The sequence below is a fragment of the Orcinus orca genome, chromosome 13 (genome assembly GCF_937001465.1).
Source record: "Orcinus orca chromosome 13, mOrcOrc1.1, whole genome shotgun sequence".
In the NCBI taxonomy this organism is placed as follows: domain Eukaryota; kingdom Metazoa; phylum Chordata; class Mammalia; order Artiodactyla; family Delphinidae; genus Orcinus; species Orcinus orca.
The window spans coordinates 62,518,595-62,538,653 of NC_064571.1; the positions used below are offsets into that span (position 1 = coordinate 62,518,595).

Consider the following 20,059-nt stretch of genomic DNA (forward strand, 5'->3'; position numbering starts at 1 on the left):
GGCCATCTAGGATCAAAACCTGGACCCCATCTTTACTTGCTCAGTCATAGGACCCGTGGGACCTGTCAGGCACGTCTCCTAAGTTCCTGTCTGGAGCACTTGCTTTTATCCCCTCCTCTGTGTTTCTGTGCAACCCTCTGAGTTCAGGCTCCCTTACTTCTTGCTGGTTCTATTATGAGTCTCTATGTCAGTCTCTGCAGTGCTGGGTATATGCCTGTCTGCTAGAGAACCCTTCCTCATGTTCAGCTGTAACTGTAAAACTTGGCTCAAAATCATCCGAGACTCCTATTGTTAAACTTCATATTTTGGCTTTCAAAGCCCATCCGTAACTTGATTCCAACCTAGCAGGCTCATACCGTTCTCTCTCACTCTCACCTATAGTCTACTTAGAATGAGCTACTCACTATTTCCTGGTTTTCTAGCCCTGTGCCTTTGCTCATCGGTTCCCTCATCTGGGAAACCCCAATTGTGCCCACCCTCCAAGCTCCAGCTACCTGTCTCCCTGGGCCCCAGCCCCAGCTGACAACCTCTGTGCCTGACTGCTTCCTCTAGCTGACGACACCTCTCACAGTATGTGGTACCTGCAGGCACTCCATTAACAGTATTAAAGAGACATACGTTTCTTCTTTCGTCTTCTGTGCATCTCTACCTCTCAATGCTGATGTTCCCGGCAGTGCTATCTCCCTCATGCATCCCTTCTTAATTTATGCACAACCCTGGGGGATCTCATCAACTCCAGCCACCTGGGGTTCACCGACCATTCATATGCCAACAGCTGTTTCGTGCACACTGGTCAGTCCTCTCTCTTGAACCTCAGAATAAATAAAAGGCTTCCATACATCTGGAATAATTCCATACACCTGTGGTCCCTGGGTGTGGTCCACAGGCTCCTTGGCTTTGATATTTCCAAAACTGAAGTCAATTATCTTCCATATGTGCTCCATCACCACCCACATCCCTTCTGTAGTCCCTCTTCTGACTCATCAAGTCATCCCAGCAATATGCATTCCTGTCACACCAACCTCTTAAATATTTCTTGTGTCTCTCTCATCCTTTCCATCCTCAAGTTTGGACTATGATCTTCTCTTTCCTGAACTATGGCTATAGCTTCCTCCCTGGTCTTCCTGCACCACAGTGGCCTCTGCAGAGGATGTTTTATCCAACAGGTGCTAAGTGCCTATCAGAGGTGGATTAACTTGGATCCTAATGATACTTCTTCCAAGGGGCCTAATTTTGTGTTTGTAATTTTGTGTTCTTTTTCTTAAAAGAGTCCCCAAGCTACATAAGCTTCAGAGTCCCCAAAGTCTGGATCTACCCTTGGTAACCAAGGAATATGAACTTTTCAGGGATTGGAAAAAAAAAAAATGAATGAGTTAAAACAACAAAAGTATTATTAGCTATAAAATAGAAAATTGAGAAATTGATATTGACAATAACAACTACGTAATCGTCTACCAAACATAATATTATATATGCCCCATTAACTGGAAAATTTTTAACTCTACTTACATTTGAAAATGATTTTGAGGCTAGATTTTCTCACCTTGAAAGATTTCCTGAGTGTGTCTGACGATTGTGAAGAAATCATAGCTGATTGTAAATTAAGCGTTGCTCATAGACAAATAATTTCAAAAGCAAAAATATAAAATTTTCTTTCAGAAGTGTTTACAGAAAAAGTATTTAAATGTGGAAGCTAGTCACCTAGTCACATCCATAGTGTGCCCCTGCTCATGAGGCTGTCTGAATGTCGATCACTTTGTAGAGTGATTGATCACCTCTTTCCCATACTACATGTACTGTCAAGTCTTGTTATCTGCAATACTTATGTTTTATAAAGTTGCTGCAAACATCAAATTAGCAAGTTCTGAGCCACTGCTCCTAGGGAAAATATGGGCTTATGTTCCTGTGGGCCTCTGGTCACATTTTCATCAATAGATCAGTATATAAACTTGTTTTATGTATGTTTCTGTTTCAAGGTACCCAATTTAATATATAAGTTTCTTACAAATAATTATATGCAAATTTTCCGTATAATGAAATACTGAGAAGGGTTTAACATTTTCTTGACCCCGGGTAGTGCTACTGTAAATTTTTCGGCCTTCAGTCTCACAGTGCTATCCACTGTGCTTAAAAAAAAAATCAGTCATCATTTTATGAATTCCTAACTTCAGCCACTTTTCCATCTTTTCCATAGCTTCATCATGCACTATAGATATTAGGTACTTTAGCACTTTCTGGAGCAGATCAAATCTGTTGATCACACACAGATCAACAAATTTCCTCTTTTTTTTGCTGAATATAACAAATCATCAATTCATTATTACTGAACTCATGACCAACAGCACAGTAAGTTGCCTGAAGGAATTTTGTCTAACACTTGCAGTTTCTCCATAAGCACATCACAGCCTTCTTGTGCTTAGAATACTAGATCGCACTTCAACACTACACTTGGGGCCATTAAAAATAGTGAAATCACCAATGAGTAGCAGAAAAATGAGGTGCTAAATAGACTGTGAAAAGGACACTTGTTTATAGTAACGAGCTGAAACTAGAAGGCAGAGCATCGCCTTGTTGACCCTCAGCTGGGAATGTTGTATATTTCATACCCTCTCTGTGCATGTCCACACAACAGCTGTGAAAGTGCCCTAAGTATTGATTTTGGAGATACAAGTACATTTTAGGGAGTAGGTGAATTTGTAGATATGGGATCTGTAAATCATGAAGATTGACTGTAACCTACTTGTGAACAGGTGCTATGTCCCAGTGTTTCCTATCCCTGGTGCTTAGCATACAGGGGGTAATAGAGAATTATGGAAAGAAAGGAAGGAAGGAAGGGAGGGAAGGAGGAAGCTCAGATGTCCTCTCCTCTCTTAGATCATCCCGGGTAGAGCTGAACACTCCCCTCTGAGCTCCACACTCCACTCTCTTCCCTTATTACATCATAGTGGTAGATGAATCTATCTTCAGAAGCAGACAGTTGAGCTATTCATATACCCAATGAATAGATGCTTTTCATTTTATTTAATGTTATTTCTCTTAAAAATATCGCCTCCCTTACTAGCTGGTGAAGTCCCAAAGAACAGAATCTCTATCACAGTTATTTATTTTTAGTGAATTGAAAGGTTGGATCAGAGGACCTCTGAAACTCTTTCCAGTTGCTAAAATTACGATTAGGAGTAAAGCCGCAGAGCTCACCCACCAAGGGACTTACAGGCAAATGTAATCAGACCACTTAGATGAATTTTGCATTAGTATCCCCTGCAAATGGCATAGCGCTTAGACCGTGGTAAACACTCAATAAATCTTTGTTAAAATGTAATGTAATTAAATTATAGGAATGAATGGTAAGTCTTTAACCTGCAGACTGTGGCAGCTCTCAGTACCGGAGCACACGGGTGTATGTGTCCTTTTTTAGGATATATGGGCTGGTGGCCTTTTATTTAAAAGGCACCAGGCTAGGGGGTAGGGATTTTTTTTAATAAAAGGAGAACACTTTTATTTAAAAAAATCCCTACCCCCTAGCCTGGTGCCTTTTCAGAGATGAAGATTATTTTAAAAGTTCAAAGAGATGTGCCACTATATTTTAATGTAAGCAACATTTTAATTTGTAATTTTATTAGAAGATCTCATTAAAGGAAAACACATTTTTTCCCTCAGTGATATCAAAGATTTCCTTTGAAACTAAGAGAAGAAAATAAAGATTTACAGCTCAAGGAGAAAATACCAAATTGTTCTATGTTTGGAAAAAGAGCTAAGACTAATGAAGAGAAATGATAGGGAGCCAGCATTTGACTATGCGTAGAAAGGGATAATTCATGCAATAGGAAAGGACTATCCTGCAAGTGTGTGAGAAGAAAGAACGCCTGTTAGAGATGGGCACAGGTGATTCCTAGGAAGGCTGGGGCCTGGGGGCAGGGAACTGGACAGAACATCAGTGTCCCCAGGCCTCCCTGATGACACGTCTCACCTGAGCCACCCTGTTAAACTACACAGGTTACCGGGTCTCCTCCCGGCAGAAACTCAATTCAGTAGGTCTGGGCTGGGGATAGGGATTTTTTAAAATAAGGGATCCAGATGGATCCCATCCTTGGGACAGCTTGGGAAGCCCTGGATTTTAGAGGACTTCTGAGGCCCTTTCAGTCCTAAGGTTCCCATTTGGTTAAAGTCCCAGAGTCTATTGGTTTACCCCATAACGCTTTGAGTCACATAGAGTGAGCCTCTCAAATGAATTTTTATGCCAGTAGAGACACATTAACTAACCATATTCCCTATAACAAGAACCTTTTGAAACTGTTTCCTACAACAAGGCATCATCACCTTAAGGTTACAATAAAATAACATGACTGTCCTTAGCCTTTTAATTAATGCTAAAGTGTGATGATTCATGGACTTAGTCATTGAGATGAACCATGCCTGTGAACTCGGGAGGATGTTCTAGGGTGACCCTGGTTGCCTAAGGACATGCTGCTGGCTGCAGGTCAGGTGGCAGACTTGTCCCTTGAGGGTATTACCCACTCGGAGTGAAAATGATTCTGCCCCTCCCTACAAAGGACTGAGCATGGGGCCCAGGCCGACCTGCTGAGGGAATTAGCACAACTAGCCCCTTTTGAAAGGACACTGGCCTTTCTCACATTTCCTAGGATCAGAGACGTGGAACAGTCTTATAATCAAATTTTGTTTTTAGAGGAGTAGGGTTTTTTTTTCGGTAATTAGCAACAATAATTCCACCCCTCCACCAAAAAATAGAAAATTAATCTGCAAGCGTCTTCCTGCTGGAGGAAATGTGGATGAGTAATCTGATCTAAGAATTACTCTGGAGCCAGGGGGCTGTTTGGCTTGCTCTCTGTTACCACGTCGCTGGGCTGTGTAAGTCCAGGGACACGGAATGTCTTGGCAACAGACACAGTGTTTGGTGCTTCCCAAATTTAGCCGTTTCTCCCGGTCACCTGGGGATTTTGTTAAAATGTGGATTCTTTTTTTTTTTTTTAATTTATTTTTGGCTGCCTTGGGTCTTCCTTGCTGTGCATGGGCTTTCTCTAGTGGCGAGCGGGGACTACTCTTCATTGTGGTGCATGGGCTTCTCACTGTGGTGGCTTCTCTTGTTGTGGAGCACGGGCTCTAGGTGCATGGGCTTCAGTAGTTGCAGCATGCGGGTTCAGTAGTTGTGGCTTGCAGGCTCTAGAGCTCAGGCTCAGTAGTTGCGGTGCATGAGCTTAATTGCTCCACAGCATGTGGTATCTTCCCAGACCAGGGATCGAACCTGTGTCCCCTGCACTGGCAGGCAGATTCTTAACCACTGTGCCACAAGTGAAGTCCCTAAAATGTAGATTCTAATTCTTCAGGTTGGGTGTGAGGTCCGAGGTTCTGCCTTTCTAACAGCCTCCCAGGTGAGGCCATGGATCACATTTTGAGTGGCAATGTCTTAGAGGTTGCTGTAAGAATCAAGAAAATCAGCTGTGGGGCTGCCAGTGATAAGGGGAAGGGAGAAGAATAAATAAGAAGCCTGGAGCAGGCATAAGAAAGGCTGAGAGGAGGGAGGAGGATGGAGCTCCTGTAGCCCTAGGGTGGCAACCTGGCGGGGAGACAGGAGGGGCCCAGGACACAGGGTTCACCAGATGAGAGCACAGCCCCGTGGGAATATTTGTGCCTTCACATTCTGGTTGTGCAATAGGATCACCTGGGGAGTTTTAAAAATGAATGACACTTGGGTCCCACACTCAGAAATTCTGATTTAATCGATCTGAGGTTGGGTCTGGGCATTGGGATTTTCAGATGCTCCCCAAGTGGTTCTAATGTGCATGGGGGTGGCCACCTGCTTCTCTAGCAGAATGGTCCAGGGGTCTAGGGAGAATGATCTCAGCATGGGTGGGGGGCACTGGGATAAGACCCAGCGATGTGCGATGGGGGGTCAAGGGGAACTGTTGAGTAGAAGTGGTGCAAGTCAAGGGCAGTGTCCTCATTTCCTTTGTCCCTCTGGGAGAACCACATGGTGGGGAACATAAGATTCTTGTGTGAGCTGTATTCCCAGCTCATTCAGCCTTGAGACTGTGTCCCCAAGGCCTGTGGCTCAAGGGTTCACCTGCCTTGAGAGAGAAGTGGCAGGGGGCTCTTTGCAAGTGCCATTAGGCCCTGGAGAGCCCTCTCAGGCAGTCAGGTGGCTGTTCGGGTCCTGTTAGTTCCTGTAAAGGCAGTGTAGGCTGAGGGCGTGAGGAGAGGACGGGGCAGCAGTTGGAGAGACCTGTGCTCGGCCGGGTGCTGCCCTCTCACCTGGGAAGCCGAGCTGTCCCTTGCCCTCTCGGGGAGTTGGGGATTCTCACCTTGGCTACAGATTGGAATTATAGATGAAAAGACCAGCTTCTGGGTATTTGCAGGACTCTGGTTTAATAGGGCTGGGATGGGGCCCAGGCATCAGCATCTCTAAAAGCTCCCCTGGGGATCACAATGTGAAGTCGCGGCTGGGCAGTCCCTTCCTGCTCTGAAGTCCTGAGGTGCTGAGACTTGCAACTCCCAGGCCCCCTCCAGCCGGGGCTTGTGCCCCACCCCTCCCATTCCTTCCTTTGCTGCAGGCTCAAGGAAATGTGACAGAATGGTCCTCCTTGCCAGGTGTATTAGTTGCCTTCTCAGTTGTAAACTTAGGGGCTTCAACAAACAACACACTTAGTTTACAGCTCTGGAGGTCAGAAGCCCGGATTGGGTCTCCCTGGCAGGGCTCTGCTCCTTTCTGAAGGCTCGAGAGAGACAGAGAGAGAGAGAGACAGAGACAGAGACAGAGAGAGACAGAGAGAGAGAGAGAGAGAGAGAGAGAGTCATTGCCTTGCCTTTTTCAGCCTGCATTTCTTGGTCAGGGCCCATTTCCTCCAGCTTCAAAGAAAGCTGTCGCATCTTTCTGACTAATCTTCCGTAGTCACATCTCCCTCCAACTGATAATAGCTGGGAAAGGTTCTCTGCTTTTAAGGACTCAGCTGATTAAGCTGGGACACTGGGTAATCCAGGACCATCTCCCATCTCAGGGTCCTTGACTTTAACCGCATCCACAAAGCCCCTCCCGCTCTGGGAGGTAACACATCCGGGGGTTCCAGACGTGGGCAGCTTTGCGGCCATTATTCTGCCCATCACACCAGACCCGACACCTCGTTTCTTCTCCCTACTCTAATTGCCCCACACTCAGTGGCTCAGCTGATCCACGGGAGCCCTTGGGCATCCTTCCTGCTTTGGGGGGCAGGAAGGGAGGCTCAGCTGAGGGTGCTCAGTCAGGGCTGAGTTGGGTGGGCTGTGAAGTAAAAAAGTAAGGAGATGCAGCCCACCTCAGAGCCGAAACACGGGGCGCCTGTCAGAGAACCGGATTTCACCTTGAAATGAAGAGAAACCGTTATTTGGCTTTATTCTACAGCTGTTTTCCAATGTTGGTATCCTGGGGTTGATTAAAAAGTTCAAAAGAACTGTGCAATTCTGTTCCATTTATACTGAAATCAGGGATAAAAACAAAATCCTATGGAAGGTCCAGCGGGCGTTTAGCCCCTGTGGATCCAGGTGGCAGCTAAAATGTGAGCGGCTTCTCTTCCTTATTCTGTTTGCTAGACTTCACCTACCAGCGACTTGCTCTGGCCATGCTTTCCTCTGGCTTCTTAATGTTCCTGTTGGTCGTAAGCGCAATCACGAGCATGTTGGCTGTTTGACTGTAAATTAGAACATGTGTGCAAGATGGGGGCTTGAGCCTTGGCTTTGTCTGCAGCCGTGTCTGTCCTCAGTCTGGTGAAAGCCTCCATTATCAGGAGCTTTCTTGGCAGAGGAGCAAAATCTTGAAGTCAATTTGGTTTGACATTTTAGGGATTAACCCAGGATTTAACATCTCTCCTCTCCCCAGTGGTCATGCATTTAGCTGTGTGTTCTTAGGGAAGTCACTCAACCTCTCTGCGTCTGTGTCATACGCTGCGTCTCTTACTGGAGGTGCGTGATGACTGTGGAAGGAACGCTGTGGTTGCTGAAAGGTTAACGCGGGCCTGGGCTCCGAGCCTCTGCAGGTGCGGGCGGGGGATGTGGGAGAGGGAGCATGCTGGCACCACGGGGGCTAAGAGGCTCCCCCTGGTCCGGACCAGAATTAGGAGCCCAGCCAGGGCAAGGGGGAAGTTACAGAGCAGCAGAAGCCACGAGCCTGGCAGGGGATGACGCTGTCCACTGAGGAGAGAATGGACTGGACAAGCAGAGAGACGAGGAGATGCAGGGAAAGGACGAGGGAGGGAATGACCAAGACTTGCCAGTCCTGTGACATCACTCTCCCTTCACCTGCCTGCCTGGGTTGGTTTTCTGTTTCCCGCATCCAAAATATCTTTGTGTAGGATGCTTACTGATCAGGATACAGAACGAGCATTTTGTACATCAGGTCATTTTTATCCTCGTATTTTTTTTTTTTTTTTTTTTTTTTTTTGCGTTATGTGGGCCTCTCACTGTCGTGGCCTCTCTCGTTGCGGAGCACAGGCTCCGGACATGCTGGCTCAGCGGCCATGGCTTATGGGCCCAGCCGCTCTGCGGCATGTGGGATCTTCCCGGACCAGGGCACGAACCCGTGTCCCCTGCATCGGCAGGTGGACTCTCAACCACTGCGCCACCAGGGAAGCCCTATCCTCGTATTTTTATTTCTTATTTGCCTTCTGTTTCCTGTTAATAGTATGAGTCTTCTAAATTCCAAATTTAAAAGTCTAAGTTCTGCCTCAGCTCTAAGGAAAACCAAGGGAAGGAATCTTCTGGGGGGAGTCTCCCGTGTGGACCCACGGCAGCGGTGACAGAGGGGAGAGGCCTGAGAGCAGGAGAAATTCTGAGCTCGGGAGTCCTCCAACCTTGGCCAGCTCCTTTCCAACCCCAGTCTCACCTTGAGTGCTCGTTCTTGCCAAGGTGGCTTGTCTTTTAGAGCCTTGTCTCCTCATTGTAACACAAGGAGGTGGAACCAGGAGCTTTCTAAGGCCCCATTGCTCTGTGATTCTGAGAGAGCAGGGCTGATTCCCTGTGCTTGTGAGCTGGGCACTAGAATCCGGTGAGAACCCAAAGTACCAGTAGAGGAATCAGTTTCCCAGCCAGCCAAGCACTGGAAAGCCCTTTTCCAGAAACACTGGCCCCATGTCTGCAGCGACCTCTGCCCGCATACCCTTTCCTACCCCACCCCCTGCCCTCTCTCTCACTAAGACCATTTGCTGAAGAAAGGCCGGATGGGAGCCACCCAGGTGGCTGAAATAAAAGCAATTTCAGCGGAGTGTGTGGATTTCCCCTTCAGCCTCATCACACCTTCCTAATGCCTCTCTCCAACTGATTTTGTTCCCCACATTCCCCTGACGGATGTGTAACCTCTGTGCAGCCATCATTTCATTGCTGATCATTCACCCACCTAATCAGAACCTGAGGCTGGAAGGGAGACGATGCTCACCCAGCATGTTCACCCAACATTCATTGATTGGATGTCTTCTGAGTACAGAGCCAGTCACTGAATTACAGAACAGCAGGGCTGGCAGAGCCCTAATAAATCATCTGGTCCGACCGGCCTGTACCGTAGAGATGGCAGCTCTTACATGGAGAGGTTAGGTGACTTGCTTAGGGTCACACAGCGGAGCTAAGGCTAGAATTCAGGACGTCCTGTCACCAGTTCATTGTGCTTTCCACTCCACCCCGTGGCCGAAGGAGGGTGAAGATGATTGATGGGTTTGTATGAGCATAAAGTAAAGGAAAACAGACACATTTCCCTTAAGGGCTTTAAATGAATAAGGACCCTGGACGGAAAAAAAGATGAATAGGGAAGGCATTTTTAGAAAGTGACATTGGAAAGCATGGAGGTAAACTCTTCCCTGTAAATGGTGATGACATTAGGGACACGTGAGAGAAAATGTCTTTTTGAGGGGAAGGGGTCTTTATTGAATTTTTTCCTTCCCTGCTACATTTGTTCTTTAATCCATGTTCCCATCAGCACACAACACAATGCTCCTGCCGTTTTTCTTTTCCTTGACATATTTACCACCTTATTTTCATATTCGCCTATAAACCTTGGTATACACAGCTTTTAAAGCAGCTATTTTGAATGCAAGATGACATACCAAGCTTTGAACCCCCCAATAAAACTGACCGGGAACATCTGGCACTAAAACGCTTACATTTCCTCCCCAGAGAAGCCTGCTATTCATCTGCTAACTTTAAAAAGTAACACAGGAATGAAAATAGGTTGACGTCTTGAAAACAATGACCCAAACCACGTATTTTCCTATTTCATGTTAAAATCCTCCAGCACATCCGACACTGAGAATTAACATGTGTAGCAATTGGTTATTTTCATATATTGGGCTCTGACTATACATAAGTGCCACTTAGCTATCTTCCTTCACAGAAATAGAAGATAGTGCTAAATACGTCATTGGAATTTAATTCTAAAAATACAAACATTATAGGTTCTTATGAAAATAAAGCATTTTATTTCTTTCGACATCTCAAAACTAAATATTCTAGTGTCTGTGACATAACAATCTTGGTTAAAACGCTGTTCTGGGATGTCCCCGGGAAACATTTGCAGGGACCAGAGATGGCCCCAGATGTTGTCAGGTGTGTGTTTTTTACTTTTCAGACTGTGGCTTCTGAGCAAGAGGTACCAAGGCCTAGGTTAGTGTCCAAGGCCGAGGCTAAGCTGCAGATCTGGGAGAAGGACGGGCGGGTTGTGCCCGAGATCCTTTGTGGAAAGTGAGACAGTTATCCTGCCCTTAATGGCTCTTGATCAAAAGCCCACCTGTTATTTGAGATTTGTGCTTGTTTACGCTTTTGATTGCCTGTTTTCAGTTGATATCTGTGTATCTGCTTTAGCGAGAAATCTACTACATCTGAAATAAGATTGACTTATTATCCCCAATGAGAGAAAAGTTGAGATTGGATGGGAGTATGCGCCCTCAATTTCTACCCTATGTAGAATAGTAAAGTGGACTGGGGACAGTCAGCTGGGCGAGTGCTGGGGGCCATCCCTTCCCCCCCACCCCAGTCCTCCCCATTGCCGGGTGAGCTTCCCCAGTACCAGTGTAGAGGCCTAAGGTTGTCCAGAGAAAGAAGAAAGTTGAACCTAGAGCACCATGTTTTCTGGGCATCCCACCTATAGGTGGAGCACAGGAGCCCCTCAAACAAATACTCTAATAGGGTTGAAAGGGGGCCAACCTTGATGAGGAAACTGACCGTGAGAGAGGTGAAGGCCTAGCCCAAGGCCACGCAGCTTGTTATTGGCTGAGCAAAAACTTGAACTCGGCTCTCTTAATTCCCAAACATATTCTCTCTACCAGTCAGGAGTGCAAATGCCATTTACTTTCAAGTGTGGATTAACTTGTCCCTCCTTCTGGAAGCCTCAGATTTCTTCAGCAGCATCTGGATTGCTTCGGTTTCTTTCATTTACATTTGTATCAGGGAAGAGGATGAGTCTGCTGTGCTCTAGGATGTGTCGGTATTTTTTTCTGGCACAAAATTAAGCATGGGACATCCCTTGATTTCTGAATTCAGAGCAGCACTTACCCATACTGAACAATACCCATCAGTGGACCGGCAGGGCCAATGTCAAGAGCTTGGGCAACGTCGGCCAGGAACTGCTTCTGGATTCGGAATCGACGTTTGCCAATGCTTGCGCTCCCATCAATTAAAAATGACAAGTCAACTTTGCAGCCTAAGGAATGGAAAGGGACTCTGTTATTCTGCTTCTCTCTCATTGCATTCAATGCTCACTCCTTGCTTCCTCCACCAGAGCCCCCTGAGATGCCAACGAAAAGAAAGTTAAAAAAATAAGTAGCAAGATATACTTATTTATTTATATCCACAACTGATTTTCACAGGGCACCAAGGTCCTGGACACTGGGCTGGTACTTATTTCCATGACTGTTGTAGAAGTCTCTGTATCAGCCACAGTTACAGACTTCAGAAGCAGGGACCTCCCAGTCAAGTCTAAGAAGGCCCTCAGAATGGTCTCCTAGTTCAGAGCATATAAGTGCAGACCCCCAGATGCGGGCATTCACCCAGACTGAGTCCCTGGAGCTTATGGTCTTTTACTCTCATCCTAACTTTTTAGAATTGTGTGTTGGCTCTCTATAAAGGTGGCAAGAATCTGCAGGTCCAGTGCTGAGGGGAGGGCAGGAAGTGTAGATTGAGAAATGCATACTTATCTTATCCTTCACTTCCCTGGGTGGGGCAACCATAGAAATTGTCCACCTGTATCGACAGATACCTGTTCTTATTTGTAGCTACCTTAGATTTTTGCCCCTTCTTTTAGTTGTAATAAATACTAGGACAGCTCTGGTTAGGATCTTGGGACCTCTGCAAGTAGATGAAGGTTAGGATGAAGGCGGGGGGATGGTGGGCCTGCAAGCTGGTTCAAACTTTCAAACGCTGAAAGGAATTGATGGAAAGCCACATAAGCAAGTAGAAGTCGGTGTCTTTTTTATTTATTTATTTTTGGCTGCGTTGGGTCTTCGTTGCTGCACGCGGGCTTTCTCTAGTTGCGGCGAGCGGGGGCTGCTCTTCGTTGCAGTGCACGGGCTTCTCATTGTGGTGGCTTCTCTTGTCGCAGAGCACGGGCTCTAGGCGCACGGGCTTCAGTAGTTGTGGCTCGCGGGCTCTAGAGCGCAGGCTCAGTAGCTGTGGCGCAAGGGCTTAGTTGCTCCGCGGCATGTGGGATCTTCCCAGACCAGGGCTCGAACCCATGTCCCCTGCATTGGCAGGTGGATTCTTAACCACTGAGCCACCAGGGAAGTCCAAGTTGGTGTCTTCTTTGCTCTCGACTGAAATTATATCATCTCAGGATGATAAAACTGATTATTCAATGCTGATCAGAAGTTTCTCATTGGGAGCTATATAGTCCCTTGATTAACAAAAAATGAGGAATGAGTTCTTTTAACAACTGCAATTTGGGAGACAAAAATATTTCAAAGCAGAGTTCCGTGGGTGAAAAAGAGAGACAGTAAAATTAGAAGTTTCTGGACTGGAGTGTCCAGGAGGACACGGGGGCCAGCTCTGCCCTGTGTGGGAAGGGTGCAGCTGTCCAGACCAGCCTGGATCTCTAAGCTGCCACACAGTCGCCCATGAGGCTGCTCTCGACTTCTGTTCTCTGCATCGTGTTGCTTCCATGGGACTGGGGTCCTCCCATTCCCCAAAAGGAGAAGCTCCGTGGCAGGGAGGGATATATATTTTTAATGAAAGCAAGAAATGAACATGAGTTGATACAGTTTTAAGCAGAATTGATGAGAAATATTTAGTAAAGAGTGATACTACAGAGTGGGCAGGTTAAGGGAAAAAGTTCTGAGAACTTGCTTTATTCTGTTGCTGTGGTGCATGGCAATCAAAACCAGAGGAGAAGTAGGTGATGACAGGGGCCTCTCTGGGCCTGGCTGACTCGCTGCGTCTGGAATCAGTGCCTCGGCTCGCTAGGGACCTCGCAAGCTTTTAGACCCTGTGTGCCTGGATGGTCAGGGCCTGCCGTCTCTTCCTGTTCAGCTGGCTTCCCCTGCCCTTGGCTGACCCCAAACTGTCTATGCTCAAGCATGCTCCTCGAGATGAAGGTTGGAAGAAGCAAATAAAATCAAGGAGCGGAGTTTAGAGATGCCACTAAAGCCTGGGCTAAAGCAAAAGAGAAGCAGAACTGCTCTATGGCTTGGCAGGTCCCCACACAGGGCCAACCCTCTCTTTCCTATGTCTGGGCTTGCGATGTGAATTGCCGCCAGCAGGTGGCAGTGGTGCTCTTTAGGGCTTGCCGCCCACTGGCACCTATGCTGGAAATGTGGACGGACTCCCAGGCTCCACCCTGACCTATAAAATCAGATCTCAGTTTAGCAAGATCCCCAGGTGATTCCTATGCACATTAAAGTTTGAGAAGCACCCCTGAAGAGAGGTTTTCCTTCAGATGTCAGCAGATTATAGTTCAATATGCCTTTTTAAATGAAAACCTTTTTTTAAAAAAATAACAATTACAGTAAGGGCCACAGGGGATTTTCTTTTTAAATGAAGAAGCGTACATGTTTTGTAGCATCTATGTTAGTTCTTCCTAGACCATTTTTTCTCCTTATTTTTTATTATTTTTTTTTTGGTGGTACGCGGGCCTCTCGCTGTTTTGGCCTCTCCCGTATGCGGAGCACAGGCTCCAGACGCGCAGGCTCCGCGGCATGTGGGATCTTCCCGGATCGGGGCACGAACCCGCGTCCCCTGCATCGGCAGGCGGACTCTCAACCACTGCGCCACCAGGGAAGCCCTCTCCTTATTTTTAAAATATTAATTTATTTTTGGCTGCGTTGGGTTTTCTTTGCTGCGCGTGGGCGTTCTCTTGTTGCCGCGAGCAGGGGCTACTCTTTGTTGTGGTGCGTGGGCTTCTCATTGTGGCGGCTTCCCTTGTTGCGCAGCACGGGCTCTAGGCACACGGGCTTGGTAGTTGTGGCGCACGGGCTTAGTTGCTCCACGGCCTGTGGGATCTTCCCAGACCAGGGCTCGAACCCGTGTCCCCTGCACTGGCAGGCGGATTCTTAACCATTGTGCCACCAGGGAAGTCCCTCTCCTTATTTCTTACATCTTGAACTGTGTTTTAAGGAGGTTTTAAGGAGGTGAGGTGTTTCTCTGTTTCCTCTGTTCTCTTCACTCATTAGCCTGCTGGCTGTTATTGGGATCACCTTTGCTCCTCCTTCCCAAGAATGTTTTAATGACAATGGCTCCCGCTCAGGGCATGTGCTCACTGAGACCCTAGTGGCTTTCTCATACAGACATAAAAACATGCTGATGTGAAGATGACAACAGCAATATGAAAGGACAGTACTGGGTTATGAAATGTCCAGCATGAGCAATTTACTACGGTCACTGAGGTTGCAGCAGGAGGAAGAAAAGGTAAGACAGAGTATCTACAGTCATCAATCTACCAATTTTCTTGATTGCTTTGGTTTTCTTCAACGTGATACAAGTTTATAGATTAATGCTTTTTGTTGGCCAGTATATTAGGCCAGTGTTTCTTAACCCTAGATATGTATCAGAGTTGCTTATGCAGCTTCAATAAATAAAGATGCCTGGGAATCACTCCAGGCGGTGCTTCTCAAGAGTTAGCATGCAAAGGAATTGCTTGATTCAGTAGACCCGGCCGGGGTGGGGGTGGGGGGGGTGGGAGTCTGAGATTTTGCATTTCTAACAAGCTCCCAGGTGATACCAATGCTGCCGGTGCTCAGACAACACTTTGAGTAGCAAGATCTAGGGAGGGACTGATTCAGTAGGTATGAGGCAGGAATTGGTATCTTTCATTTTTAAAAATGTCTTCAGGTGGGACTTCCCTGGTGGTCCAGTGGTTAAGACTTCGCTTTCCAATGCCGGGGTTGTGGGTTTCATCCCTGGTCGGGGAGCTAAGATCCCACATGCCTTGCGGCCAAAAAACCAAAACATAAAACAGTAGCAGTATTGCAACAAATTCAATAAAGACTTTAAAAATGGTCCACGCCCCCCCAAAAAAAAAAAGTAAAAAAAAAATGTCTTCAGGTGATTCTCACCCAGAGGTGAGCTGAGACTCACAGCCCATTGGTGGCTGACTTGCCGCAACTTTCTGGGAGAATTTGCAGGTGCTCTCCTTGGCTTGCAACACACAGCTCCCTCCTGGTTTTCCTCTTTTTCTCTGGTCCCTTCTTTCTGGTATCCTCAGGTGGCTTCTCTTCCACCGAGTTAGTCTTAAAGGTCTTCAGGTTTAAGTCGTCTGTTTCTTCTTACTCTATCCTGTCTCCCTAGGTCACATTTTCTGTTCTGACAGCTTTGGCTTTGAACTATGGCTCATCATTTTCCAACTCTAAATTTCTGGCTGGGCTGTCCTTTCAGAATGTCAGATCTGGGTAGTTAACTCTCTGCTAGACCAAACGTCTTACAGAAGATGATAGATGTAAACACTCTCCTGCCCCAATGTGCTCGGTCCCCAGTGGTCCTCATGGCAGCACCATTTGCCCTAGTTGTCCAAATCATCTTTAACGGCTCCCTCTCTTGCACTTCTACCTCTAACCCTCTAGATTCTTCCTTCTCTATCTCTTGAATTTGCCCATTTCTCTCCATTTACGCTTCCCTCTCTGAGCTCTGTGTACCATCATCTCTGCTGGACCACTGTCCTCGCTGGCAAGCGAGTCTCCTCCTTTCATCCTCCTTGTCGCCCTACCCCACCCCACTCTGTTGCCATAGCGATGTTTTAAACATCTGATCCTCTCCCCCTCTTGCACATAGATAGTGTAAATCCTTCAAAAGCTTCCCTTTCCCCTTAGAACAAAGTGACAGAAGAGAGGAGATAAATAGATCCAGGGTAGGAGAGAGGCGGGTTAGGGTGGGAGTGAGTGGGGAGAGGGGAGAGAGAGCAGATCAGATGTCAAAGCCACTATGGGTTTCTAGTTGTCAATTAACTTACTTGGATCTCCCTGGGATACTGGCTCCAAAGACTGTGTGCTTAATTCTTTTTTTGGAACAAATCCTGGAAAGAGCAGTAAAACTTTTGGTGACTTACAAGAACAGGAAGCATCTGGCCTCACCCCAGGGATGGGGACAAAATGGATATTCACACTCAGCTCAGGGGGCTTGGCTTACTAAGTGTGCTCTTCTCCATAACACCCCCATCTTAAGAGAGAAGAATGAATGCTTACCGACAGCCTACTAGAGACACAGTACTCCCCTGGGTGCTTACAGGCATTTGAAGTCAGGAGACTTGAGATTGGTCCCCTACTGCCCGTTAGGAGACAGCCATAGTCTCCTTATCTGAAAGCATTAAGCACTTTGCCAGTGTAAATTATCCCTCTGTAAAATTCTGAAAATCTTGAGGTCAGGGCGTGTGTCTCACTCATCACGTGAACCTTTCCTGTGGTCCTCAATCAACATTCAGTGACTGAGTTGATGAACAAAGATGAGTGAGACCGAGGACAGTCTAATGGGGGTTGGGTGTAGACTGGAGGGGAAGAGATGAGATACAAGCAACTCAAATGAGAGGGTCTATAATGCTTCCCTTCCCCTCCAGCAGTCTGAGACCAGAGTACAGATGCAAAAGGGTTTAGGGCTTTGAGAGGGGGTGTATGTGAGTTGAATTTCAGCCTCAGGGGTCTTCTTTGGGCTGTTTACCTGGGAGCCAAGTTCACAAATATATCATATAAGGAAATAAAGACAATAAATACGAGTCTTTTTAGGCTTGGTAAGGCCAATGAGTTTCTTGGGCAGAGTGAAACTTGCAGCACCAACCAGAAGTGAGTCTCCCCGTTTCTGGGATGCTGGGTAGCGCCCACTGAGAGTCCCCCCCAGTGGAGGAAGGTGCTAAGGGCTCTGCTCGCTCCTGGCTGGGGTGAGCTTTCTCCTGGCTTGTTAGTTTTTCCAGTTTGCAAAGCACATGAGTTCATCTTCCCATTAAAGGTCAGCTTGCTCATCCCACTTCCTCACATCATTTAAAAAATTCACGAATGGCATTTCTCATCCAGGAGCTCTGGGAGGGGAAGAAATACATGTCCAGAGGCCGGAGTCCTTTCCTCCATCACCCCCCAACCCCAACCCACCAGCAAAATCTGCCCTTGAACCAAGAGTCAGAAGGCCGCATTTGCTGTTGGAGTTTCAAACACTTAACACAGTAAACAGGGAACAACATTCATTCATGTGAAGGGAAAACCCGAATCCCACTTGCAAAGAAGGAGGAAGAAACAGAAGGAAGTCAAAGTGTGCTCCCAGACGGAATGAGGGTTTAACCCATTTTGGGGGCCTGGAACTCACTCCCTTCTGCTTTTTTGTCTTCACATTTCCTTCCCTCTTAGTGATCCAGTCTTGTCCCTTACCCAGGCCTCCCTGTAGGAGCTTCAGTGGGCCCTTCGCATGGTCACCAGACCCTAATGTCGGAGGTGACACTGTTGGAAAGCCTTCTCTAGCTGAGCTTAGTCTCTGTGCCACCTGCTGTACGAATCTTGATCTAGTCACGGCCAGGAGGAGGGGCTGCATAATTACCTGCATCTAGAAGCACCGATCCAGGTTTCCACAATTCAGGTTCCCCTGCTTTTCAAAATTAAAAAGAAACAAACTCATTACTTAGATGAAACCGGCAGAAGCTCTCAAGTGAACTGCCAGGATGATAATGTTTTCTAACTGTGGCAGAAAGTTCAGTGAAGAAGCAGGAGACCAGACTTTGGGATGAAGCAACCTGAAATCTGTGGGATTTTCTCATTTAAAGCTCTTAAAGCCAAAGACGAAAACATCTTCACTCTTTTCTTCCTTTCCCTATGCACCAAGAATCACGGAATAATAGGAATCCTGGAATTCAAGGGGACCTAAAAGCTCATTCAATTTGAACCAACCTCCTAACCTGCTTCAATAACATCTCTACCTAAGCGAGTGGCTGGCTGGTGCTTGGATCCCTCCAGAGACAGGGAACTCATTACATTCGCAACTAAAGTAGTGCATTTCTTCTTGGACTATTGAGACTTTGAGAAGACTTTTCATTGTATCAATATGAAATCTTTATCCATCCATCCATCCTTCCATCCACCCATCTACCCGTCACACTCAATAAGCACCCAGAATATGCCCAGCATCATTCTGGGTACGTTTGCCTTACCCATCTGTTTGTGTTTCTTTCCTTGGAACCACACAGAACAAATCTGGCCCCTTCAGGGAGCAGGCAGTACACTCATTTCCTGAGGCTCTGCTTCTCATGGTGTGCCTCAAGCAGAATAGAGCAAAGTGGCACCTGGCATCCTATCTGTTTAATGCCCTTCACCAAGAACCTGTGCTGATGAAGTGGCAGCGGTGGTCGGGAAGGGGGGATTCTTACCCAATCCCCCTGATCTCTTTTGGAGAATTATGGCTGGGAGGGGCTCAGAGGCAGCACAAACATATTAGGAAGCCTCGTAAGGACACCCTAATGGCTGTTTCTCTCCCTCTCCCATTCCCTCCCCTCTCCCCTTGCCTTTAGCTCTCAAGGCTGAGAGCATAACAAACTGTTTCATTTCTTAAAGGCCATCAGCTTTCCAGCACACTGCAATTATTAACACACTCAAGTGAAGTGATATTTTCCTTTGCATGATTAAAAGATGCCAGGCTATTTTGAAAGATAGTCTGTGTTCTTGCAGGTTCTGGGTTAATGGTGAGAACTGAGTTTAATTTGGCTCAGCCGTTAACCAGGCGTAGGACCTTGCGCAAGTCACATGCCCTCGAGGAACCTCAGTTCCTTTTTGAGTAACATTAGCAGTTTGGGTGGGATGATCTCCAAACTCAAAATATTTATGACGTATATGTTTAAACACTCAGCTTCTTTAACCTCATTACTCTATCGCCACCTACTGGTAAAAATATGCGCTTTGCCCTTTTCCTTAAAAAAAGGTGATGGTGACGTCTCAGTTTTTGCCCTAGGCTTTCAGCACCCTTGGACGTGAGGAAAGATTAGAATGCTGGAGGCTCTATTACTTTGGCAGGAGATAAACAGTTCTCTGACATGAGGGATTTTCAGGCCTCTTACTCCTGTCCTGGAGGCCTGTCCTTCTGTCCATGACACTTCCATTTGTTTGGGACAAGTTTGAACCAAATCGCTTTCATCCAAAAGCCAAAGGCTGAAAAAATATTTGAACAGCTCAGACTTGGTGTTTTGGGATTTGGTAGTAATGAGAAGTAGATTTGTGAGAACATTTGTGTTCTGGTGTTGAGGTCTGAGGGCGTGGTGTGGGGAAAACAAGTCAGAAGACCTGTCCTGAGTCTACCAAAACACTAGCTGGGGGTCTGGGGGGCTAGCCTACCTTCTCTGATCTCCAGTTTTCTCCTGCGTAAAGCCAAGCTCATAAGGACTTCTCCTGCCCTGCCTCACATGAAGGTAAATGTGTATAAAATCACTCTGAAAAGTGTAAAAGGTGCTCGTAAAAAAAACAGCTAATTATTTCTGTGATAATCCTGGCTCAGTCATCTTCTAGGTACAGTCAGTGTCTAAGAGAGGTATTGATTTTGAACATGCACTGACCAAGCTCCTTCTGAGGATTAAGTCACAATAACCCTGTGGGTCAGGTACAGCTGTGATCCCACTTTACAGGTGAGGAAACCGACACACAGGGAGTGG

General features: G+C 46.7%; 1 protein-coding gene across 3 annotated transcripts in view; it reads right to left on the bottom strand.

Annotated features, from left to right (window-relative positions):
- VIT (vitrin) overlaps nt 1-20,059 on the bottom strand; it is a 125,896-nt gene that overhangs the window by 17,638 nt on the left and 88,199 nt on the right. For 2 of the 3 annotated variants that reach the window (XM_033419291.2, XM_012531273.3), the window contains 3 exons: nt 17,965-18,009; nt 16,400-16,462; nt 11,521-11,668 (listed from right to left, as the gene is read on the bottom strand). In XM_033419291.2, coding sequence (XP_033275182.1) covers nt 11,521-11,668; nt 16,400-16,462; nt 17,965-18,009 — 256 coding nt within the window. Of the gene's footprint in view, nt 1-11,520; nt 11,669-16,399; nt 16,463-17,964; nt 18,013-20,059 lie in introns of all 3 variants that reach the window. The other variant, XM_033419289.2, reaches the window with a different exon arrangement.